This window comes from Haemaphysalis longicornis, unplaced genomic scaffold (genome assembly GCF_048455015.1).
Source record: "Haemaphysalis longicornis isolate Haplotype H1 unplaced genomic scaffold, Haemaphysalis longicornis Haplotype H1 scaffold_10, whole genome shotgun sequence".
Classification (NCBI taxonomy): domain Eukaryota; kingdom Metazoa; phylum Arthropoda; class Arachnida; order Ixodida; family Ixodidae; genus Haemaphysalis; species Haemaphysalis longicornis.
In genome coordinates, this window is record NW_027526204.1 from 134047939 (window position 1) to 134074215 (window position 26277).

At 47.9% G+C, this 26277-nt stretch overlaps 1 protein-coding gene across 4 annotated transcripts in view; it reads left to right on the forward strand.

Moving 5' to 3' along the window:
* The window catches only part of LOC144159365 (peroxidase-like), a 226043-nt gene that overhangs the window by 103962 nt on the left and 95804 nt on the right, over positions 1-26277 (forward strand). The window contains exons 1-2 of one of the 4 annotated variants that reach the window (XM_077690795.1): positions 6633-6841; positions 9416-9501. The exons of 1 other annotated variant lie outside the window; for it this stretch is intronic. In XM_077690795.1, the coding sequence (XP_077546921.1) occupies positions 6665-6841; positions 9416-9501 (263 nt within the window). In that variant the 5' untranslated portion in view covers positions 6633-6664. Of the gene's footprint in view, positions 1-6632; positions 6842-9415; positions 9502-16769; positions 16805-26277 lie in introns of those variants that run through there. 2 more of the 4 variants (XM_077690796.1, XM_077690798.1) reach the window with 2 other exon arrangements.

Here is a 26277-nt window from a genome sequence, read left to right on the forward strand (position 1 = left end):
CGCACACAGCTGTGCAGAGAAAAAGCGCGGCTAAGTGGGTACAAAACTGTATTGGTCATTGCTTCCTACCTCACGTTTGTATGCACGCTGGCGGACACCAACGGAATGCCTGCATTTTCGTAACCGCTGCCATTCTCGCGTGATAACTACTGGGACCGCCACTCTGAATGCCTACAACGTCGAACCTTATTACTACAAACACTGGTATAGCGAATTATCAAACAAAGCGAACGAAATTTGAACTTTTGTTGCCAAGCCGAACATTAGTGGCAGTTCTGCTGTTTTTATGCAACGGTATCAGTTTTGAAGAAAGAATTTTTCTCAATGAGGAATATATCGTACTAGCGAATATCAAATCGGGTGAATGAAAAGAAAGGACCGGACAGAACGCACAGAATACACAAAACAGCGTTTGCCTGTTCCTTCTTTCGCTTCGTCCAGTTTAATGTTCGCTAGTACGATGCATTCCTTAGTTAGTCACTAACTTGCCCAATTTTAAGCCTAATTGCGCTCACCTCACGGCTAAAGGTAGTACGCAAGATGGCGTCTAGAATCAAATCCTCTCCAAAAACTCGTTCTATGACGGAAAGGCTGCATTACATAGTCAACTGTGTGTGGAACACGTGGTAATATTTTTTTTTAGTACGCAGCACTTGGGCGCCCGCTACTGTAGTTTGACGGCGGCGTTGGCCTTGTTACCGAGCGAACAAAGGGAGTACCGAAGACAGAAAAAAAGGCGGAGGAAAGTGGGGCGAAAGTGTAATGTGGAGGGCAGTACGTTGAGCCCCCCCCGAGACGCTCATCAGCGGCGACCTATGGCGAAAGTGTGAGGGGGAGGCAGTGAGGCATGCTGGGTGGTGGCGAAGCGCTGCGAGATGGCGCCATAGCAGTGCGTGCCGTCGTGCGCTCGGCGATGACGCGTTCACTTCCTGAGACGCAGTTCGCGGTCTCTTCCCGAGACGCAGATTGAGATCACTTCCTGAGACGCAGTTCGCGCCGCCGACGCAGAGGCTTACCATCATTGACATTTGCGCGGGAGGTTCAAACACGATTTACAACAACATGCTCGGCGGCGACGACGCGCTGTGATATAACGGCAGACTAGCGCATGCCGCCGTGCGTTCGCTCATCACGTGATCACTTCCTGAGACACGGGAGCTATGCGCTGTGACCGAGAAAACTGCAGTTCACGTTGCACAGAAATTTCACATTAGGGAGTATAGTAATCACCAGCATTTTTTTTTTTGTAAATGTAATATGCGGCACCTTGTTATATGCAGGGGCTGGTTGTACACACAAAAATAGGGTGTATCAATTCATAGTGTAGCGCAGGTCTTAACCTACTGCTCTTCAGTTCCATTCCATTGATCATAATAAGCTCCTGGTGCCTGCTGGGCTCATCCCAGCGATCTTGTTTTTCGACAACAGGCAGCTTAATAGCGGTGAATCGTGTAACATGTGGGAAAACTTTTCACTTACCGTTCGACATTGATCGAAGTCTGAGGGTGTCAGCTGCCGAGCTGCCGTAGATTTGCGAACCGTCAAGGTAAGACGTTAGTGCGTCCTGCTGTTGTCGCTGCCCTATAAAATGAACCAGTAAAACGGACTATTGAATAAATCAATGCGAAATATTATTCCCAAGTAATTCATTGCACGAGCCATAGTTCTGGAATGAGGTTCTGACGCCAGGCCTGATTTCGACAGAGGGACTCCTATTAGAATCTGCTGAGGCTTCTTTTACAAGTAAATTTAAACTGGGACCGTGTGCCGCTCTGCCTTAATTGAACTTATTTTATATGGGGGAGATGTCTTGGGACGCTTCATGGAGTTCAGTCGATGTCGGGTCACACACAGTCCGCAAACTCTAACAAATCCGCATTTACCCTTTTCTTGAGTTTTGCCCTGCTTAATAATGTTCTTGGACCTTACGGAGTAAAATTTCATTAGATACCACATGTGCTTGTCATGTACAGTTCAACAAAAAATGCGTTTTGCGTCAAAGCGACCTCTCATTCAAAGAAGTATTGACACGGAATTTCAAAGCTCCGTCACCTACGTGTAACGCTTCCTATGTGTATGGAGATACCTCCTCGGACGTTTAAGCCGTAACCGTTCACTAGAACACATTTTAAACCCATTTTAATCTTTGCGCGCACGAGAAAGCTCATCCGCGCCATCGAGCAAGCTCATGACGCCAAATGAGCCTCGACCCAAACGGCCGACGTCAGCGCTCCCGTAACGTATCGAGGCGGCCGCGGTGCTGTTGGCGGGCGCTCTTCTGCTTTATGCATCACGTCACAGTTTGGGGGACTGACGTCACGTGCGACTACGGCGCGCGCGCCCCCCATCTGTGGTGCAACGACAACAGTGACGTCAAGGGCGCCTTCCTGTCATGGCGGCTGCCTCGGTGTTCGGTTCACCGAAATTGAAACTGACACGTATAAACAGAGCTGTAGGTAATGATCTATGCTGCCTTCAATAATATAATGTGCCGTTATATGATTACTTGGCTCGTAGACACCAAGAGACACGAAAGAAATGTAACACAAAATTTTGTGTCAGTACTCCTTTAAGCATTCGAGCATATTATCTAGCCTGTTTAAGTGAATAGCTGCTCACTATTTTGTTATAGCTTGATCCACATTTTCGCAGTGCTTTCTAACCTCCCTCCCTTCTGTAATTAATCAATGAGATAATGGTTTCTCTTGTACTTGCCTAGGGTACAACGGGTACACGCAGCGGACCGTGGTAAATTCATGCACGTCTGGTTGAACCTTGCGAAGAACGGATCGTCGGGACCAAGGTCGATGGAGAAGCAATCCGAGGAGTTTCTACGGCTTGGTGAGCAGCAGTCGATGACATTGTTCGGGTCTGCAGGAAGCAAACGAGCTCGTTAGTATACTATCTAGGCGTGATTCCGCGCCTTCTTTTCTTTACAAAAATAGATGTTGCGTAGTTGCACCGATGAAGCAAACTGTTTTTTCAATCGATGCAGTTATCCTGTCATTGGTCAGAGTTTTTCGTAACCTTGGTCTGCAGAAAGATGTAGAAGTGAAGAGAATGAACGAGACGCAGTCGCTCATGTGCCCCGGGCGATCGGGCAAACCAAAATAAAAAAAAACAAGCAAACAAAGCCAATGAACGCGACACAGCCTCTCACGCGCCGCTCAGGGTCATACAGGGTGCCTCCCCACTGACCTTCCGAAAGGAGACCACGCAAACATCTGACAGAAAAGGTGGGGCAGGCAGAAACTCTTCTAATGAAACGAGGAAAAAAACGTGGAATAAGCTGAAAGTAAGAAATAAATAAAAATTCAGGCAAGCTTTCACTCACGCGCAAGACTTGAATAGCGAAGCTGTTGTAGGTGAGCATTGCCGGACACTAAGTTAGGTTTTAGAACAATTGTTTATTTGCATAATTGCAATGCTAGTAATCGTCACATGCATGGAAGAGGTTGTCGTCGTCTTCGCGGCGAGTGGTGGATTCAAAGTCATCCTCACCATGGCAGACTTCCACCAACTGAACTGGAGAAGCTTGCGCTAAGTCGTGAAAGGCTTGAACCCTAGTGAAGCTGCGGGATTTCTTTTTACGTCAGCACTGACTTACACATCACCACGCATTTGTACATGTTAGAAATCGTTTATCTACATATTCCGTCGTTAATTTGGGCTGTGCTAGTATATAGTAGTCATCGTCATATTGTTACCCGTCGGTGTCGTGAATGGCGACGACGACGACGAGGAGGGGCGTTTTTGTGCTCGGGAAGGAAGACGAGGATCACGTCAGATTCCGGCTTGCTTTGCTATCTACAGTAAATACTGTAATAGTGTGAATACATTGTGTTGCCTCTTCTGTCCTCGTAACAATATGCATCGATATCGCTGTCTTCTTCGTGAAGAGCATTACATGCGCGATATAGCTTGACGACAGCGCTGGAGCTTTTTTTTCCCCTTCGCTAAAGCCACTGCGCGTGCAGCAAACGCTCGGCGGTCGCCGCGAGCCACGCGCTCACGAGCACTCCGCATTTTCTTGATATTTTTTGGCTCCCACACCGAACTTACGGCTTGAACAGCTCCGCCGTTAAAATGTCTCCGAGCTCAATAAAACAATTCTCGGGCGATATATAGTCGGCTTACCTGGCTTGAAAACGAAATTTTGGCGCTCTTTGCCCTTGTCAGCCTTGCGCCGTTAAACTCAAACCATCATCATCGAAAACAAAATTCTAGCAATTATCAAAGGCTTATTTACTGCTGAAACTTGTTTGCGGCTTTCCCTTTTTTTAGGGCGCAGCCCTTTGTCGCCCGTTCGTGGGCTGAGCCGCGTCGCCGTTGTCGTGATCGAGCGAACGATGGCTAGACCGACGAGTGAAAGAAAAAGCGATGAAAAAAAGTAAAGGAGGAAAGTGTCGTGAAATTGGGAGGGGAGGGTGGTTCGCCGTGGCGGCGCGAGCCAGGGCTCTCCTCTCCACAAGTGTGCAGTGGGGGAGGGGATGCGGCAGTATGCTGTGTCCGCACGAGGCGCTCGACGGCGCGACGCTCGGAGAAAACGTGAGGGGGGCGTGCGAGTGACGATGATGTGCGCTCGCTTCCTTAGACGCAGTTCGCGGTCCCTTCCTGAGACGCAGTTCGCGCCGCCGACACAGTGGCTCATCATCTCTGCCGTCGAGAGAACCCACGAGTGAGTGCTGCCTCAGCGCACTGCCGCTGCGCCCAAATATCGCATTAGGGAGCATTGTAATCGCCAGGGAATTTCTTTTTTCGTCTTTCGACGTGGATTACTCGGCCAGGCAGGTCGGCCGCAATTCACGCGGCAGCTTACCCGCAGTCAGAGCTTCCCTCCCCGTGCACCCGTTCGACTCACGCGCCGGCACGTGCACCTTTCGTTGCGAACGCATCAAGCTACTTCTTGTCCCATTCAGACAGGATGCCGGATTAGCGCTGTGGTTGAAGCACTTGTATGCTCCTCTTCCGACCCCGGGTTGAAATCACGAATGAACCCAATTTATTTTTTATTCGCAGCAGCGGCCATTTTGGTACCGTCTGTGTTGATGCCGACGACGGCAGCTACGACTACGACCACTTGTAGCGTCTGATAAAACGCCTCTCTAACACAGCTTCTATTGAGAGAGAAGAAAACGCGGGGCAAACTAGGCGTGGACGAAGAAAACAAGGTAAGACATATACAGGCGCCTGTATATGTCTTACCATGTTTTCTTCGTCCACGTCTAGTTTGCCCCGCGTTTTCTTCTCTCTTAAAGGAGCCATGAAGAGACAATGCAACTTCGTTTCATTTGAAAGAACTAGGATTCAGTATCTCACTCAGCTCCATTACAGCCCGAAAAGAGGTTTTTTTTACGCAAAAAAAGCAAGAAGTATTTAACAACTTTCAAATTTCGCGCCACAGTGACGTGTTATGAGCAAGAGTGACGTCATACGGGCCAACAATAAAACATAATTTTCAGTGCGTTAACTGCATGTTAGCATTCAAGTGATGCGGTCAAATGGAACTAGAGGCCCCATTACAGACGTCCAGTCATGTGTCGTCGCGACAGGTCAGTTAGGCGGCCGCTAATCGCACAAACAAGGTTCCGTGACGTCATAGAAAAGTTGCGGGAAATTGGCTAGGGGGTCGCGACTGCTTCACACGTTTTCTTTAATATCTCCGTTATTTTTTCGAAGATTGCGATGATATTGGTATCATTGTTACCGGGACTTAGCCATCTTTTTAGTAAACCCAACTTGTATTTTGTCTTCATGGCTCCTTTAAAGAATGTACCAACTAGATCAGCAACAAGTTTTGTTAATTCAATTGAGACCACGCGCGCAAACACGTGCACAGTCATCCGTCGATTCTTGGACATGATCGGGCGTCAACGGAGCAGCCAATGTAGAACGAAAGAGGAACGAGAGATGGGAGGGCATAGGAGACGGGGAGTGCTTAATTCTATGACTTTGATACCGCAATCCATTTTTTTCTCTATTGATGCACTTCAGTTCAAAGTGCCGTCATGTGCTGTTTACCCAAGTATCACGGCTCTGTGGCCTCGTCCAGCTGTTCTTACAGCTTTTTGCCAGAGAGGCCATAACATTGTAATAAATGTTAAAGTAAACTTTGATTTGATTTGATTTGATAAAATGGACAGCTCTGCGCATCACAAATTTTCTGGTTACAACGCCCTCCGTCTCCCCACCCCCCTCCACCCGGGCAACGTTAGAGGGCGTTTGCGACCTACTTGCAACCAACATTTAAGGGTTAGTCACAAAGACACTTGCATGCTGTTTACCATCGTTAATACTTAAATAGTGCGTAACTAAATGGCCTTATTCCCGACAGTTTCGCTGGTCATTCGATACCGCAAGACGCAGTGCCTCCTCAATTTTTAACAACATCCGCAGTGGGTGGCAAATAACCCCGGATTGTTTTATTCTTGAGGCCCACAAAGCTCTCGCAATGAAATGCAGCCGCGCTTTGCTCTCAATGACGATGCCCATAACCTAGGCTCTCGCTCAGTCGGGGCTACATAGGCTGGGAATGTCACGTTCAAGGAGGCCAACATTCAACGGGGCGCAGAAGCCCTGTGAGCCACGAAAGGGCGACTCACTTCCCAGATTGATGATCTCTCCCGGGTCAGGCACCAGCGGCGCCAGTGCGAAGTCGTGGTCGATGAACTGTCCGATCTGCATCACCAGGTGCGTGATGTTGGTGGCTGGGTTGCTGACGTTCGGGTGGATGGTGTACGAGATCTTGCGAGCGTTGGGCAGAGGACCACCGTCGGCAGCCACACGCGGCGATGAGACGCCTGCGTATGCGGGACAGACGCGGCGGAACACTTTGGTTCAGGTAAAGGTTCAGGCTACAGGGAGGCGGGTGTAAGGTGTAGGGACGAAATACTAAAATTCCGAGGCAAAGATTGGACTAGGGTAGCTCAAAATAGGAGTGGTTGGAGGTGAACTGGAGGGGCCTAGCTACGTTCATCGGAGGACTTAAATAGGATGATGAGCATAATGATGATGAGGAAAAGGTCACGCATATCAACCAATGAGCACGTGCTAAGGTACGCGACCAGGCCTCGTGATAATCTCTTAAGATCTACTTCGTTTCCTTGGATGATAACCTGAAGGATGATAACCTGATTACTTCGGCCGGTTGTCACACCTTACAGAGAGAAAATAGCGCTTAAAAAGCGACAATAAGGTGACTTCGTTATATTTGTCATGACAATGAACAGTCGTATCAGCTTGGTGGTGCTATCCAGCATTAGGTTGCAGTTACATTGCACACATAATATCCCTTCTGTCGTCTTTAGGTTTAGTCCTCAAAAATGGCATTTTTGCTATCATGGGCGCAGTGGCGCTTATGACTCATGTCAGTCCACATATTTGCACACTGTCGGGCGGCTAAGTCATCCTAACCTAAGGCTGCTTCATCGAGAGCGCTGTGTGTGAGAAGTACTTCTAGTACAGCGATGACGTGGCCTGGCTTCTGCACCATCAACACTTTGGACGTTAAGCTCCAAGGCTCTACGGTTCCTCTGACATACCGGGCACTGTGCAAGGAAGGCGGAGCACTCACCGTCTGCGTACGCGGCGGGTAGCAGCCGGTTCATGCAAGAGCCAGCCGATCCCCAGCCCGGGTTCTGGAGGTTGTTGCACCGTCCGTCAGCCTCCCGGTACTTCTTCGTGGCGTTGCACGTGACGTTTGTCAGGGGACAGAAGCCGGAAAGGGCGGTCGAGCTGAGATTCACCTCGGTCATCCTTTCCACTTCGTCCTGTCTCCAAGAGTCCCCTTCGCTGTAGCTGCAATGTTTGTACTTCCCGTCAGGACAAGCTGAAGGGAGAGCTTGAGGAAGAAAATTCAGGGATACGTTGAAATGGAGCGTGAGGAGCTATGGAAGAAGGGTTTGTCATGCACTGGGCATCATCAAAATGTTGTTGTCGCTTATGATGATGATTACGATGATTACGATGATTACGATGATTATTATAATGATGATGATTACGATGATGGTGGTGGTGGTGATGGTGATGATGATGTATGAGAAATTGCTTTGTTGTTCTGGGGCGCCAATCCCCCTCCTGGTAATCTCATCATGGTGGCCGAACTTGAAACTCCATTTAACATACAAGATATCAATCATAATGCTAAATATCAAAAAGAAACAGCTCAGAGGTGCTTCCGTGAATTGGGGATCAGTTTTTGGCATTTATTTTCGACAGCCGAATTGAATAGGTTGTATGCGACATGTACAATGCCTTTATCTGCCTATGCCTTTGCCTATGCCTTTATTTGACTATGCCTCTATCTAATTATTTTTTATAGTAATAATTGTACTCAGTACGTGAATTACTTTTCACTGATCTGTCTGCAAGCGGTATCTATAAAATTGAGCAACAAAACCTAATGCTGCCAATGTTTTTATGTAGTTTACAAAAAAGACTTATTCAGTTTTTATTAGTGCTCGATGCCGACTGAAAATTTCGAAGTAATTAATTTTCAAAAATTTCACAATTCCGACGCTAACATGTTCACAGAGCATGCGGACGGCGAACATTTTAAACACGCCAAGGGGGACTGACCGGATCACATTCAAAAGGAACTTACTAATGCATGACCCACGGCTTGAAAACCATCGTGCTCCAGTGCGAAAGGTTTTACAGCTCCATGAAAATATTACTAACGGTCTAGCTTGCTTATTGCAGAAACATATCACCGCTATACTGAAATAAAAATAAACAAGAAACGAAGGTTTGGTTAGCCAGTTTGCATTAGATTGCACTAGCTTATATTTTTCTCCCACCACTCTGCCCAGGAACGACAGTGCTCCAGAGAGTGTGTTGTGTAGTACATATTAAAAAAAGCTACTTCGCGAAAAGGAACGAAGACACGAGGAATCGACCTGGTCGGGCGCTTTTTAATACTCCAGAGACTGTGAGGAGGCCCTGGCCAGCTCATCCTTCTGCGATCAGCTCAACTTAGTCGAGAGGGTGAAGGTTAGGGGCCTAGTCTAAAGAGCCCTAGACGTGTGCTTCTTCCCCTGATCTTCTACCTCTTCTTTTATCTGCTACCCTCTTCCCCTCTCTGTAATTAAAGTTTATCCCCCACCACCAACCCTCCCTCCCCCCTCCCTTCAGTCAAAGCTTTTCAGCAGCAGCAGCATGAATTTATCCCATTATTTCAGCGCAGAAGTGATATATTGCTAAAATAAGCTAACTAGGCCCGGAGGAACATTTCCGTGAGTCGGTAAAAGGTTTTTATTGGTGCACGATGGTTTTTAATGAGTCATGAATAGGAATGTGATCAGGTGATTTCTCCTTAAGTTCAGCCGTTCTTACGGTTTTCTCGTCACCACATACCTCCTGAGCAGCTCTCTCGTGGTCTCCTCAAAGATCCGCGCCATTTCGTCGTGCTCCGCAGCCTCCTTGGTGGCGCGTCGGCTGTGCTGGTGGAGCATCGATGCGCGCGGACAGCCTGCAGAACGCCCTCCCTCTGCGAAGAACGTGGTGAGATCCAAATGACGAATCGTGTAAGCAGTGGATTAGAAGGAGCTGCATAAGTTTGGTCAAAAGCGAATTTGAGAGCCCGCACTGACCAGGTCACGCGTTTGACAAGTCTGGTAGCCTGCACGCACCCCACGAGCGCCTCTTTCCCGCGTGGCAATAGAAGAACAACAGGGCTATTTAATCTGTTGGTAGGCTAAACCGAGCGAGAAGATGCCGAACCATTCTTATTTTCTTAAAGAATGCGGTACATTTGCCTAAGTAAACGTGTTACAGGGAAAAAATAGCTGGTCTTTTTGAAACAACACTAAGCACTGTTTCTCAAACCCACACCGCTGGCGTGGAAGCCTGCGGCTCTATTAGGACGCCACCAAAGCCGAAGTTAAGAGAATATAACGAGTGTTTCACGCAAGCCTGTAGATGGCGCTAGTAGTGATGCGTCTATGGTTCCAGGATTGCCAAACACTCGACGAAGTCATCGACAAAGCAGAAACAAGCGTTGGTGACAAGAGCCCTAGAAGGAGGGCCAACTTGCGTCCTCGTAAACCAAGGTTGATCACACTCTGCATTTTATTTTTACTAGTTTCATTACTACTACCAGAGTCCTTTAAAGCATTGAAGGACTCTGCTACTACTAACTTGAGTTCAGCTCTAACAGCCGAGAAAGGCATTACATGGCGGTATTCTCGTGTTTTGTCCGTTTTGTGTCCTTTTAAAAAGTGTACGTTTTGAGCAAGCCCTGATTAGCTAAAACCGAACGCCCGGATGTGACGCCATACAAGCACGGCGGAGCTATGAGCCGCGGCATCTTAGGAGCAGACGATTTGGAGCAGACAATTTTTATTCGCCTTGTTGTTGGTTCGCTGGCGGAACAATGAACACATAAAAGATAGTTCAAATACGCTTAGTAGTTTAAAATGTGTTTACAAGGGCAGTTTCGCAAAAGTCAAGCCACAGTCCTCCTACAACTGGAAGTACGTCACAATAAAACGGACGCAAAACGAATCTTTTCAAAACGCACAAACACGAAAATACCGCCACAGAACAATCAATAATTTTCAGTGCAATTGACGGGGTATGTAATACGCTGTCGCAGTAAGACTGGACATGAGGACAGCTAGCCACGGGATGCCTCCGAGACATCCCGAGAAGTTCACGAAGGAAGCGCCGCACCATGCTCACCATGGGTTTCCCTACGTGCTCGCAGTACCGAGTGCAGGTCGGCGTGCCTCTTCACGCGGAGAGACTCCAAAGCCCTTTCCATGGCCTCGTCCACTTGCTTTGCGCTTGGGCTCCATTCGCCGGCGGTGGACACCACGGCGAAGGCGATGAACGCTCCCAGAAACAGTCTGCAAAGTCAGGCGATATGGGCCATCGTGCAATGAAGCAAATAATTGTAGAAAAGTGGACAATAGATGACTAATCAATGCATTCCTTACAAAGCCTTCCATTAAGCTTTAATTACTAGAGAGAAGGGCTGCCTTTGTACAGAGTGTGCGTAGTTGCCTAGAACAATCCAATGACTGCTTGGATGCGTATGCATTCGCTCCGAAATTTGACGCAACACGGATGTGTGTCTATCTTTATTTGCCTGATGCATTTCGGTGTAATGTCCGCATAACGATGTTTGCCCTGTGTTTTTGCTGGCTCGTCATTGAACAAGACGAAAGAAAAAGACTCGGGGACTTGTGGTAATGATTTGGGCTTCAGAAGCACAGGTAGCCTGATTTCGATCCTCAGGACTTTCAAACTGACCGATCGTTATGTTTTTTACATCTGTGCTTGGCGGCGTATGCGTGCTGATAGTGTGGATACCAGCGGCGGACACTCTAAAGCACACACACGGCAGCAGACACGCACGCACCTAGGAAAACGCACCCGTATGATATACCATTGACCGCTTTCACTGTAAAGGCCCAACTTTTTTACGGGTATATGAGAAGCAGAGAGGCGGAAAGGCTTTATGAATACTGAAAAGGCTACCAAAATATCTACCGTTTCATGGAGTTTTACTTTGAGTTGCTCATAGAGTTTTAAATTCCTATGGCTCTGACGCCTAACACATACCCGGAGAACTGTATTAAGTGCGAATGCACTTTATAAGCGACCCCGAACCTTCCGCCGTCCGCATAGCAACAGCTGCGGGTGCGCGCGCTTTTCGTCTTCCTTAGCAACGGGGGGAGATGGGCGCGCGCTGCCTGGCCGCTGACATGGCACATACCCACGTGGGAGATTGGCCAGGAATAAGTGCGAATGCACTTCTTAAGCGAGCCTGAATCGTCCGCCGGGGAGGTGGGGGCAAGTGCGAATGCACTTTATAAGCGACCCCGAACCTTCTATGTCAAAAAACTCCCAGGCATTTCCCCGAGGGTGAACATGGTTAAGTGCGAATGCACGGGGTGATGCTATGAGGGGGGTAAAGTTAAAATCCGTTGGCATTCGCCAGTGAGTTAACGTAAACTCCCCCGTGTGATCACATTGCGATTCCCAGGAACCATTAGACTGTAAGGCACCATACTGTGAATTAATAAATAATTTAAGTGCGATGCACTTTATAAGCGACCCTGAATCCGCCGTCCGCATTGCTCCTCCTCCTCTCCCCTAGCAACGGCGCGAGGAGCGGAGAGGAGCGTCTGTAGCAACGGCGCAGCGACGTCACACCCCACGTGACCCGCGCGCGCTCCGCCTCCCGCGCCATGGCTGCGCGCGCCCGCGCCGGCTCCCGCACCGCTCCTCGCGCCGTGACGTCACACTCCCACGTGACCGCGCGCTGGCACCTTTGCGTCTGCTCCCCCTCTCCTCGCGCCGTGACGTCACATGCTCTGCAGCTGGCGCGCCTCTCCCCCCGTTAGGTTTGCACTCACCCTCGGCGCGCGCCTCTCCCCTCGCCTGACAGCTCCCCCTCGCCGGTACTGCGCCTCTCAAGGCGATGGCACAATTACTACGCCGTGTACTCTCGGCGCAAGAAATGCATTCACACTTCCTCACGATTCCCGTCGGGGAGGTGGGGGCAATTTTTTTATTTCCAATGGTTTTTCCGGAGTTTCCTGGCATTAGGCCTTACGTTTCGCGCTAATTTCTAACGATATAAACAGGTGCACGCAGCTTGGCGTAGAGTAAGTTTGAAGTTGCTGGACGCGTCGTTAGGCTCAACGCTATGGATACCTAACGTAAAGGATACACAACGTTTCCCTGTACCCATCTGTAAGGCAAATAACGTTGATTTGATTGATTGATTGATTGATTGATTGATTGATTGATTGATTGATTGATTGATTGATTGATTGATTGATTGATTGATTGATTGATTGATAAGCCAAACTTAGGCGATAACACATACCACAGAGGTGTATTATTAACCAACGGTTTCTTGGGATTTTTAAAGATTTGGCCTAAAGTTTCCATTGGATGTCTACCAACGCTGACAAATACCTGCAACTTGACGTATACTTGGTTTGACGCTGCTGAACACGTTAAGCTCAACGTTAGGGTTTCCTAAAGTTAAGCCAAGCAAGGTCCAAAGCACGTCCTCGTAGGATGAATTGGCGAACGCTTACCAGCTCTGCACCCCCCCCCCCCCTTTAACCCGGAATTGTCCTGTTCGTGCGGGTTCCAATAATCACAGATTGTTCTATACCCACACACCAGCACGTACCTAACCGCCCCACCCGACGGCGCAACAGTCATCAGCCAGCCAGGCCGCACTACGCGCCCGGACGTATTCAATTGAAGACAAAATACAACCTTTTTTCAATTTAAAAGTACGCTTCAGCACCCCACTCAGCTTCATTCGAGCCACGACACTTTTTTAACCGAAAAAACTCAAGAAGTGGGAGAAAAACTTTTGAATTTGGCGCTGCAGTGACGTGGGCAAGAGTGAAGTAGTAAGGTAAAGCAGTCAAGGCATAATTATCAGCGCGTTTACTGCACGTTAGCATGCAAGTGACGCAACAAAACGAAACTAGCGGCTCCACTACGATCGCCCAGCCGTGTTTCTTGGCGATGGTTTACGTCGCCGGCAGCCAATAGCAAAAACGAGGTTTTGTGACGTCACAAAGAAATTGCAGTAAAGTGGCCGGGGAGTCGCCACTTCTTCCCGTGTTTCCCTTAAAATCTCCGTTATTTGTTTAAAGATTGCAGTAAAAGTGGTGCATTTCTTTCGAACAAGAGATACTTTTTAATGAACTAAGCTTGTATTTTGTCTTGGTGGCTCCTTTAAGCGTAAACATCGCCGGCGGCCGCTCAACCTCGTAGTGACGAAAAGTGACCGTCATGCCAGAACAGAGCTATAATACCCGCGGGAAAACTCAAAACAGAATGCTGTCGCACATGCAACTCATAAAGAGTGTGCAGGTGTCCTCGGAGTTTTTTGCTACTTTATGTAGCAGACTTCTGCTGAACACATGACGCATTTATCGAGCATTGTGTGCACGAGTGAAACGGGTTTGACGCATATTTTTAACGGCAGGTCGTTACACCCCTCTTCTCCCTGTGTTTTATTTATTTTGTGGGGCCTTTGATGCCATAATTCATGTACAGTAATGCCTCGTTAACTCCAAGTCGTAAAATCCGCTAAACATTTCGAGATAAGCAGAGTTTTGAGCTAAGCAAAATGTCAATAATTTGTGGCCGGGTCACTGAAATAAGACATAGTGCCGGGGGCAAAAAGCTCCACTGAAAGGGGCAGTCTTCGCAATAAAGACAAAATAATTCCCTGGAAAAATTAGTTTTTGATATTATGGAAGTAAGAACTGCGTGATGCTCGCCTGTTTCGCGTTCGCATTTGGTCCCGGAAAAATGCTCTCGAGTTCCTTTACACGCTGAATAGGAAACCGTCGCGGCGGCGGGAGTTTTAAATTTGCCATTCACGACCGCTTTCCGCGCGTAGTGGGAGGGAAGCGTCCGCACGGAGACCTTATCAGAGACCGTATCGGAGACCAGATAGGGGCGAACTTTGCCTTGTGCCTGCTCTGTCAACATTTCGGGATATCCGAGGTCCCTTGAAAAAACTTTTTGATATAAAGTCGGGCAAATACGTAGCGCCTAAAGAAGGTAAACACGCTGCGAGAAAATTTTTACACTTAACCGACATTTTGTGATATTCGAACTCGTGTTGACGAGGGTTTACAGTACGTCCTCTTTTTTTTTTTTTAGCCGCGATTACGTTTGTGGGGTTTCCTCTGGCCAGTGTACGTCGCAGTCCTCTTTTTGCCGGTTTCTTTATGTCCCCCCTGAAACAATGTTATCCCCAGCGTCTCCATACTGCTTTCTCTTTGCTTGGGCTTAACTTGTCTTTACATGTGTAAAGTACCCAGTCATTCGTTCACAAGAAGCTTAATTTTCAAACCGCACACGGAGACGTTTTCCATCAAAAACTCGTGACATAAAGGCAACATATTTGTGTAATAAGTGAATTGTTGTCGCCTTTGTTAGGTCCCGGGGACCACAGAAAAGGGCAGTATAAATTATAAGGATGCCGCGTCGTTTGGAGTGACGTTAAAGAACTTTACCTCCCTCATGAATCTTCGCAAGTGGCAAGCAGTTTTTTTTTTTGTTCAAATTTTGTAGCCCGTCTCAAGGCACAGGAGGCAAAAGAAAATAAAAGAACGAATAAATACAAAAACGCGTTCAAGTTAGTGTTTTTTTTTAAACTGATAGAACGTATTTTTTGCTTTTTTTCTTCAGTTACCCTTGCCTTTGGCTGACATTTTGCGATGCATAAAGAATCAAATAATTTTGGCTCGCTGCCGCTAATGGTCACACTTTGAAACAAGGACATTTATCTATGGTAGTTAGTTTTCGAGGACATTGTGAGTGGCATGGAAAGCGCGTGGCAAGATAGGGAGTGGATAGGCGAGTGCAACGTGGGGCCTACACTTTCTTTTCGAAGATACCACGCATCATCAACAACCAGCCCTAATCATCACTCCCTGACCTTACCAACTCCTCCTAATCCCAATCAAGATTATCCAATTCAATTCAAATGAAGCAAAAGTAGTTTGAAATGAAAAGATCTGAAGAGTTTTCATTTTTCACTGGTAGCTCAATAGTTTTTGTGACAGCCACGCTCATAGAAGAAGCCGAATTTTTTGAAGACACGTAAAAGATATTGCAGGGCCTACCGTTGTTCTGATTGCAATTAATGAGAATCGGTATGAAAAGTTCTAAGTACTCGTGGAACGATAGCTCCGAAATTTAACCAAGGATCGTTGCCAAGTTGAATTAAATTGCGGCCGTGAGGATATTACAAAAGTTCGTGAGAAAATCTCTCCACCTCACCCCCAACGGGAGTCCATCACTGCAGGAGGAGCTCCGGTTTACTAAAACTGCTGAATGAGCGCTACTATTATATATCAGTCGGCCTCCCTGCCAGCTCAGCTTTATGGTTCCTGTTCCCAACTTTTTCTTCATTTTGTTCATGTCTTGGACCTTGTACGCGCCGGAAACGCGGCCCCGTTCGCTTTAGAAAAGGTGCTCACTGCGCATGTGATGTTCTGCGCCCTTGAACTCACCACGCATATACAATATCACTACGCTTTAGTCACCAAACAGGCGAACATGGCACCGGAAATAGATAAAACGGAACATCGGAGAGAAAAAAAAGAAAACCTAAATTTGTGGTTGTTCACCTGAACGTGTTCTTTATAGCCCCTCCACACGCAAGTCGTAAAAAAATGTTTCGGATGTTGTGACACTGATGTGAGGGGACATGGCGGCGGTGTAACATTATTTTTGGTGGCATTGCATTCGCGTGCACGTGTGAGCGAAAGCAAGCAACTAGAGGAAGTTAGGGGAGTGGCTGTCAGAGAAGAACCATATTTAGGGCATGATTGCAGCCGTGGAAGCAAAGAAGTGCGGGGCGACCGAAAATAGATGTGCGCAGTACTATTTTTGTTTTGTAGTCTAAACCTCCCCCCCCCCCTCCACCCCATGATGATGAAGGCTCTGTGAGTAACACTACGTGGTCTAATCACCTCAGTTATGTTCTCACCAGTTCGGCGATAAAGAACGCCGCAGAAAGGCATGAGGAGCCTGCTTGTTTGTGGGCGAGAATAGGCGAGCGAGAACTATGGACGTTACCCTACGTCGTAACTAGAAGTCGCACTTCGCTGGGCAATTCTAAACCGCGCTTCCGCGCGTAACCTCCTCGTCAGCGTTTTCGGGCGCGTTACGCGAGGGATATGTGGCCAAGATCAAAGTATGACTAGTATGCCTCGCGGCGTTGCGTTCCTGCAGTATCTTTCAACACATCTACCGGCAGGTTCCTTATAGTTTAAATCACTGCGATGGAGGTTGCAGGATTCCGGTTGGTTATTTTGTTTGGCGTTCTGTCTGTCTGTCTGTCTGTCTGTCTTTTTGTCTGTCTGTCTGTCTGTGCGTTAGCTAGGTAGTCAGCCAATTACATTCTTAATTATTAACAAACTGGGGAGTTAGATATTACACAGTTGGTTAATGTATATGTAGTTAAATAGTTTGTTGTTCGTCAGATAGTTGGTTGGTTAATTATTCGATAGTAAGAAAAAAGTAATGAAGTTATTTTCTATGTAGTTTGTTAATGAGTGGGTTAGTTTGTTACCAAGTAAGATATATATTGCTAAGTAGGTTACTCTGTTAGTTTTAGTACGTTCGTTACTTATTTATCTGAGGTATTCAGATATTTTCTCAATTAGATACATAGGTATTAGTCAGTACTAACTTCGTTAGTTATTTTGTTTGTGGCTAAATTCCTGGATTTTTGTATAGGCGGTTAAATATTTGGTTATTCGTAAACAAGTTAAGTGATTATTTAGTGTGTTCCAATGGGTAATTAGTTGGTTGTTTGTTGGTTCAGTCAGTCGGGTAATTAGGTCAATCGGGTAATTAGTTATTTAGTTAGGTAGTTACTTAAGTGGGTATCTCGTTATGATTCAGTCGATTAGTCAGCGGATTAGTTGTCAGCAAGCTGGTTAGTTATTGGGTTATTAGTAAGCTGGTTAGTTATTTTTTATTCGTTGGTTAATTGGTTAGTTCCTTACTTCGTTTCTTATTTTTTACTCAGTGAGCAGGTGAGTGAGTAAGCAAGTAAGTGAGGATCCTGCAAAGACGAAAGCAATATAAAAACAAATTGTAACGCTGCTTTCATTTGAAAAGTAGATTTTACATTTTAACATTCGACTTTTTACACTTGTCCTCGTGGACATAATGTGAAGCTCAGGTGGGACATATCAAGCCGAATGAAAAAAGCCAACGCCAATCCTAAATGGGCACTGCGATTAATTAGGTGTTCACGTGCCGCTGTCTACTGCAACTGCTACACCGCAACCTATCGTCTTAGGCAGCGAGAAGAAGCACCGAGACGTAAGTCGACTGCCTCATCGTTCTTTCATGTTGCTTCGAGATTGTTCAAGGAGAAACTCCTTCAGGGAGTGTGCCTAATACCGAAAATTCTCTTTTTACAGCAAAAACAACTCCCCTAAGGTGGGGCGAGAAGAAAAAATATTAAAGTAGTTCCTCTCAACGTGCAAGCTGTCAAGTGCGGAGCAGTGATTCGCCAAAGGGGCTGTGGCGCCCTCTCTTGATTAGTTTAGTATCAACAGCACGATGATACTGAAACTAGTCAAGAGATGGCGCCACAGCCCCTTTGGCGAATCAGTGCTCTGCACTTGACAGCTTGCACGTTGAGCAGACCCGCTTCAATATTCAAGTGAGTCAAGAAATGGCGCCGCAGCCCCCGAAAAGGCATATAAAGAGACATTGGATTGAGTTTTCAATATTTTTGTGGTAATTAATGCGTTAATTCATGATTAGTTCAGATTTTATAATATTGTATACTTATTTGCCACCTAGCAACGGCGAGACGCAGAGATCGCCCCCCAACACTTTCCATATAAGTAGCGTGTGCCCGTGTGGCGCAATGGGATTGACGTCGGCTTCCTAACACGAGGGAACTAGGTTTTTCCCGACCAGGGGGAGCTGTGATCTTTTTGAAGCCTCTGTTTGATGCGTGACACCGCACACTTAAAGGCAATCAGTTTGACGAAGTGCGCACGCGCAGTATTTCTTCAATTAGAAAACTAATAATACGAAATGTTTGTTTGAATGAAGCAAAGTTTCACTTCAGTCGTTTTGTGTGTCTGCGGCTACGTCGGCGCCCACACGCAGCTGCAATAGTCCGGTCATTCTAACTGCGATTTCACTATATAGTCGAAGCCGTGGAATCAGTTGCCCTAATCCAACACGAAACCGCGTACTATGTCATCATTATCAGCCTATTTAAGTCCACTGCAGGATGAGGGCCCCTCGCACTGACTTCTAACCGCTTCTATCCTGCGCTGCCCTAGTCCAATCTTTTCCTCCGAATTTTCCGTAACGAATGGAAAATACGGGTTCGTCTTTCAACGCTTCGTATGCAACTGGTAACAATGCAAGCGAGAAAAAATACTTCCAGGAATCACGCGCAAACGCTCGTATAGTAGTTTCTGGTCAAGGTATCCCATTTGACTGTTCAACGTTTCGCGACGATGACGACTATGATGATGGTGATGATGATGATACTTGTGATTATGATGAAGACCATGATGAAGACCAGTTTTTGTACCTTCCTTGTATACCTCCTTTCCTTCCTACTCGCTCCCCCCTTTGAAGGGCGGTGAATGATAATGCCATCTAGCTAACCCCTCCATGCCGAACCTGCCGAACCCGAATCTTTGGATGGAGTCACGTTAACCCGCCCCCGTCGATTCAGCCAACTAAGAATGGTGCTAGCAGGTGTGAACCGGAGGGGTTTGCGGAAGGCAATCTATTCAGCCCCTCACAGCCCTCCAAGCCAGCCCGACGAGCCAGCCACGAGCCCAACGGACTCTCCTCGACGGCTTTTCGCCTCAACACGTCCGCTTATAGATGGTATTGCCTGAATAGTTTAGCTGTCAATTTCTTCGCTTGGCAACAATAGGCACGGCCATGTCTGTGCCTCTTCGGCACAGTGATGGCGCGGCTTGTACCACTACGCCCGCGCCTCGCAGAAAAGAAAACACCTGTATGCGTCGTCTGCCCCGTTTCAACCTGATTTTCAACGGTTGTATCAACAGATATGTTATTTATCGCACTCAAATTGGAGCAGAGGCATTACTTTGCTTTGGGTGGGAGACAGTTTGAAGCATCAAACACACGTCGTATGCTCAGCACGGACAAGTACGGCCATCTCGCGGAGCCCGACGTAACCAGTGACGGCGCACACACATGGTTGCCTGCACGCGTGCTACGCCAGTGAATGCAACCTACACGTGGGCGGGTTCAGTAGAAAAACCTGTCTATTTAGAATCAACCTTCCCTAGTCGAGTCCATGTATACGTGTAAAGAAACCAGTAGATGCGTTTGGCCAGCTTACCACAAAACAAAACGCCCTTGCGATCGCCTGTCACCTCGACACTCCGGACACAGTTGATATATACGCGGAACGGTTGAGGCAAGCTGAATCCGTCTGTCAACTCAACCCTCCCTTATCGATGTATAGACGGCATTCGTTGAAAAGTTTAGAGTCAATTTCTTCGCTTGACAACGCTGGAAACGGCCACACACATGGCCGATGCGCCACGGGCACGGCGCGGCTTGGGCCACTGCGGCCGCACGCCGAAGAAAAAAAAAACCCCGGCATGCGTCATCTGCTCCGTTCCAATCCGATTCTAAACGGTGGTGTCAACAGAGATGTTATTAACCGCACTCACATTAAACTCGAGGCAATACTTTGCGATCGGAAAAGTTTCTAACGTGAAACACAGTCATGTGTTTTACAGTCGTGCTTAGCATGGACAAGTACCGCCATCCCGCGGAGCCCGACGTAACGAGTGACGGCGCACTCACACGGTTGCATGGAGGAGAAGAGGGGTGCCTGATCTGGGGGCCGTGCGCACAACGTCGCCTAGCAACAGACGCTTGGCCACAGATATGGCGGCGCACTCCTATGGTTGCTTGCATGCATTCCACGCAATTGAATACCGGCTATACGGGTCCACTGTGTTGCAAAACCATAGCTCTCGCTGAAATCAAATGAGGCAAAACAGAGCTCCGATTCACTTTTCGTGCCCCAAAAACATGAAACTGAACTGTACTAAATTCTCAAAGGGAGGGAGGGAGGGAGGGAGGGAGGGAGGGAGGAACGGATCGTAATTTGGAGGGTAGAGATGCCAGTCTGATACACGTCGTTCGGTGATGTATTCTGCACGCCGTTAGGGGGAAAAATTCCGGGCCATCTCCACGAATGTTAAACCTGGGGAGGGGCAAATCATGCCGTGTGTAGGTTTATTCTTGGTGCCTTGGCGTTATTGTCAACGGCGATGAAACCATTGGGGGGTAGAGGTATACAGCTTTGCTGTAAATGTCTCTTGTCTTTGAAGCACGAAGCTCTCTGGCGCGAGGCGTAAACGTGTGTCATGGTGTCTTTTTAGTACGCGTTACGAAGCGTTACAGCGCGAGGCGTACATGAGTGTCCCAGTGTTTTTTTGTACGCGTTATATTTTAGAGAGAAACGTAAGCGAGGGTATCGGTGTTCTAGTGCCGTGACAACATGAGACGATGGTTACCACGATGGCATAAGACGCCAACGGCCCCGAGCCCCTTAGAGGCTCCGCCCTAAAAAGCGTAGATAGAGAACGCCAGCTTCCACGTATGAAGAACAGGAGATAGAGGTGACGGCGTGGCAATATACAAAACATGTTTGTCGATACTATATACAGTCCATGTACAACAATCTACAAAGACAGGGCTTGAAAAACAATCTTGCTGCCAAGCCGCTGCTTCACCGAAAACGTCCCCACAGCCTTGGGCAACTTGTGCGCATGCGTCGAGCTTGGCCGGGGACCTCGCAGGACGTAATCAGATATAAGAGGTCGCCTAAGGGAGGCAGTAATGTGGCTAACTTCTCTCACAAAATTCTCACGCAACTCTAGGTACGTTTAAGTCGGTTCAGCCTGACAGAACCAGCTTTTTAATGCATCAGGCGCAGACAGAGAATAAGACAAAATAATCATAGCAACTGCGGTTAAATTTTGCTCTCTAAGCGAACACCTGCGTTGCAACTAAAACCATGTTGAAAACAGGAAATTGCCAGAAAAAAACGTAATAAGGAAAGAGAGCAAGTGTTTTTTCTGATGGCCCGACAAAGCGTGCTGGCATTGTCTCCGCGTGTCGTACGCCTCGTTCATAGCGTGTGCGACACGAGAGTTGAACTAAAGATAAACATTAATGTTTTTACAGTTGGGTACCCGGTTGCCATGTTTTTACGTTCTATTTTCACGGGTAATCAATTTCAGCCCGCTACAACAGCTACGGAGCCCAAAAAAAGAAAAATCTGTCCAGGGCAATACGGGAAGGCTTCAGAAGTGCAGGAAGGAATAAAATGTCCACGTGTGAAGTGAACATCCTTGCTTTTGTCGCAGGGCGTTGACATGAGTCCAATGTGTCGTTAACGGCCGCGAGTTAAACGACACATACACGCGTGGTGTTTTGGAATCCATCGAGGTATTCTTATTCCAAACTTATCTTGGCGAACTTGGTCGGGTTTTAAGCACCACAATTTTGTCCATTGTTCTCCGATGATGAGGATGATTGCTATTGGTCTCCCCTTTGAAGCGGGGTGATGACATGTCATCTTACCAAAAAGGACTAACATAATCATGTTTTACACTTTTGGTTTAATACTAGCGCTGCTTAGGGCAGGCACTAAAGCTTATTAGGCCCGAAATACTTTTTCTTTCCCTGTTACAGGTGGTAACTGTCCTAGGCAATATTCCCCTCTCTGCTTTCCGCCCACCAGCATTCTAATCTTCTTTTCGTCCCCTCGACAGCCTCGAAGTTACCTTCCTCTGTGATACCCTTAAATCCTAGGGCTTCTGGAAGCCCAATATTCCCTTAATGTAGATTTGGATGGATACCCTCACATACTAACACTATGTGCCGCATAGTTTCTGTTTCTTTTCCGTAGACCACGCATACCCCATCATTTTGTGAATACTTCCCCACAAAACTCTTAGTTCGCAGGCAACCTGCTCTAGCCTCAAAAAGCAAAGCACTGCCCTGGGAATTATCGTAGAAATTTTCCTTTCTGATGTTCAATTTCTCAGTCCTGTACATCTCTAACGACGTTTTAGCTTCCATTTTTTTCCCTCCATTTATTCGTTTCAATCTGCCTTGCCTCTTTTTTGGTTACCTTGGCTGTTTTGGATTCTCCACTGTTCTTTCCGTATTTCGTCGTTAGCCTTCTAGTCTTTCTTAACCACTGCGTGTCCACGCTTTTCAAGTTCACTCCGTCGAATGTTTTTTGATTTTTTTTTTTTTTTGAAAGCGCACTCAGCTCGCATCAGCAAGAGTTGTTTGTGGAAAGCCCGTGGTCGCTCCCCCCGGAAATGACGCCGGCTCTTACAGTTATGTCCACAAATTACATCATATAACGCAGGTGGCTGACCGCGAAGCGTGTTTCCAAACGCTTCGCTGCACAGAGCACCACGTGACGTGTGGGATGTCACTACGCGCGCTATTCTTTTGAGCGCCTGCTAATACGAGCCCAGCGTTCGGGCTCTATGGCCTAAATGTAGAGTGCTGAGTACTGGCGCTGACGGCTAGGGTCCGGGCCCCAGCACGTCAATTTCTTAGTTCCTTTATTGTCTTTTTTTTTCTTAGTTGATTTTTTTAGACTCAAACCTACGCGTTGTTTTTGTTAATAATGTTGATTTGGCTCGTTTTAGGTCGCTTTAGGTTAGCGGCGCAGCCAATGACCCCGACAAATTACCGTTATCCATCGCGCGAACAGACATGTCACGTGGGTGCTCTGTGCAGAGAAGCGTTTGGAAATACGCGCGAAGCGTGTTTCCGCGAAAGTGTACTGGCGACACGGTGGTGAAGCAATTTATGAAGCAATTTGGGAGCTTTTATATTGTTATTCTTTCCTATTAATGTTTTTCCTTCCACGAAAAAGAATTTTGTGCTCTGCTGTTCGTGGCTATCGTTTTTGTTGTTGTTGTTGTTGTTGTTGTTGTTGTTGTTGTTGTTGTTGTTGTTGTTGTTGCTGTGCATAGTGATTACTGTTTTGATACATATGCTTGTGATGTATGCGTATCACTTGAATTCGCACTTTAGTAATTATGCCTGTACTCTCGCTTGCCCATGCTGCCGGGTTGCACTGTAAGGGTGACCGGTCATGCTCTGGTGAGGGAGTGCGTTACCGGCAATGGTCGCCGGGATCAGGCCACACCCCAAGCCTCATTCTGCAATTCCATCAACACGCGGTTTTTTCTTTTTTTTTTTTAATCCGGTGGGAATTGTGCAGCCCCGGGATTCGAGCCACGGTCCTTCTGCACGCGAGGCGGGTGCTCTACCTCTACCCTACCTCTTTCTTGAGCAACCCAAAGGAAAAACCTAAAGCAACCTAAAAGACAAGAAAATTTTGGTCTCTCTGTCTATCTGTTCCGACCAAAAAAATTACTGCCGTTCTGTCACAAACGCCTGGCCAGAATGCCAGTATATATTTGTTGGCATGTCCGCCATTGCGGCTTGGTTGGCCACTTTAGCAGGGACTGCGGGTTGGTGGCACCGCAGCAGCCCCCAGGGTCCGGGGAAGGCAGCCGCAATGGCACAAATATATACTGGTATTCTGGCCAGGCGTTTGTGACACGTTCCACTCTATGAAGAAAGGTGACCTGCGAAACTGGACGCAGTCTACGTAGTGCACGAAACAAAACTCCTTTGTTTGTAATTTACGATTGAGCATACTTCCTAGCAAATGAGCTAAATGAAAGTTGGACGGACCGGAGCTGTATTCTAGCGGACAAAGATGGAGCTGTCTGTTTTCCTCCCGTGTCGAAGGCATCTTATGTTCGTGTAGCACACAAACACCATCCGCTCGACCACTATAGGAGGGCGCCGGACAGGTCGCATTGGGCCGTTTGACGTTCACGTTTAAGCCTCGCGCCAGCACAATAGACATGCCATCAGTAAACGCACGAAACCTATAGCTGCGCCTGCGCGCTCCCCCCGCCCCCCCACTCCCAACCCGCGCACGCATAATCCGACAACCGGTTATGTGCGCATGCCCAGGAGCAGAAGACACCGCCGAAAATGGAGATCTGAAGGCCCTTACCTAAATTAGTAATATTGGCTCACGTCGGCTTTCCAAGCGGGAAAGTTGCTGTTCATCCGGGAGGGATTCTCAGCTACTCGACGAGCTGGAACTTGAAGCGGCAACGGCGGCGGTAACGGCTTTCTGTTGTTTTCGCGTCCATTCGCGCTTCTGTTCGAGCCAACGCTTCTTCAATTCCCGCTTTTCTTCCTCCAAACGAACGAAATGCCCCCGTCCCGTAGCGAGTTGAAATCTGGAAGGCCTCGAGCTTTTTTTCTAGTGGACAAACATGTGACTGTCGGTTTCCTGCTTCCGTCGCCGGCAGCTTACTGTCTATGTAGCCCACCAATTCCCAGAGCCAGACCACTCGATTACGCAGGACAGCCGACAGGGCGCATTGAGGCATGAGACTTCCACATTTCAATCTCCCACCAGCACAACGGGCATGTCATCGGTAGCGGCATGAAGCCAACTTCTGTGTACACGACCCCCTCCCCCGACCCCAAACGCGTGCATGCATAAACCAGCAACCGGTGATGGGCGTACACTTGGGCGCTAAATGCGCCGGCTAAAATGTCGCTCGGAAGGCCTTTCAAGCTGAAGAATAATTGCGGGCTCACGCCGGCGTTCCAACCTGGCAAGTTTCTCTTCAACCGGGAGGGATTCATAGCTATTCGGCGAGGAGGAATTTCAGGCGGCAGCGGCTGCATGTTCGGCGGTGGCAGCGGCGGCTTTCGGTCGTTTGTACGCCCACTCGCGCTTCTGTTGATTCTCTGCAGTCACGTCATAACGGCCCTACCACCATTGTTAGCCGATTGCAAAACTCGTGAAAGATGCATCGGTGGTGGTGAGCGGGAATAACATTTGAACCCGCCGCGGTGGCTCAGTGGCTAAGGCGTTGCGCTGCTGGGCACAAGGTCGCGGGTTCGATTCCCGGCCGCGGCGGCCGCTTTTCTGATGGAGGCGAAAAGCAAAAACGCCCGTGTGTACGAGATTTCGGCGCACGATAAAGATCCCCAGGTGGTCAAAATTAATCCGGAGCCCTCCACTACGGCGCGCCTCATCGCCCGCGTTGCGTCGGCGCGTTAAACCCTACAATCAATCAATCAAATCATCAATAACATTTGTGCAAGAGGGGTCGGTGGTGGCGAGCAGGGGCCCCGGAGCGGCACCGAGTAAAGCGTTTTCGCCGGAATGAAAACGGGGTGGGGTTAGATATACAGATGGTATTTTCATAGATGTTTAACCGGGATTTCTTCTTTTAGCAAAACTGAAAATCGTCATGTCAGTGCCCACCGTGTCTGCGCATGCGCCCCCATCTCGCAGAAAAAAAAAACAGGCCCAGGCGCCCGTCGTCTTCGCCGTTATCATCCGATTATCGGCCACTGTGCAACAGATATGGATAATCGCAGCCACATTGCGTGGTGATGCTCTACTTGCCCGAACTCCTCATCACCACCGGAAAATGGAGCCGCGTATGCGAAAGGAAGCGGCCCGACGTACGAGATGCCTATATATATACGCTGCAGCGCAGTTGCCTGTGAACAGGGATATCAACACATGTGTGCCCGCATTTTGCCCATGGCAAAGTCGTTCTGTACAAAAGCCAAATAAGGCTTTCGAAGAAATTGTGAATTCTCACGTGCATCGGCGCGAGCAATGACGGCTGCCTAGCAGTGCGCGCATTGTAA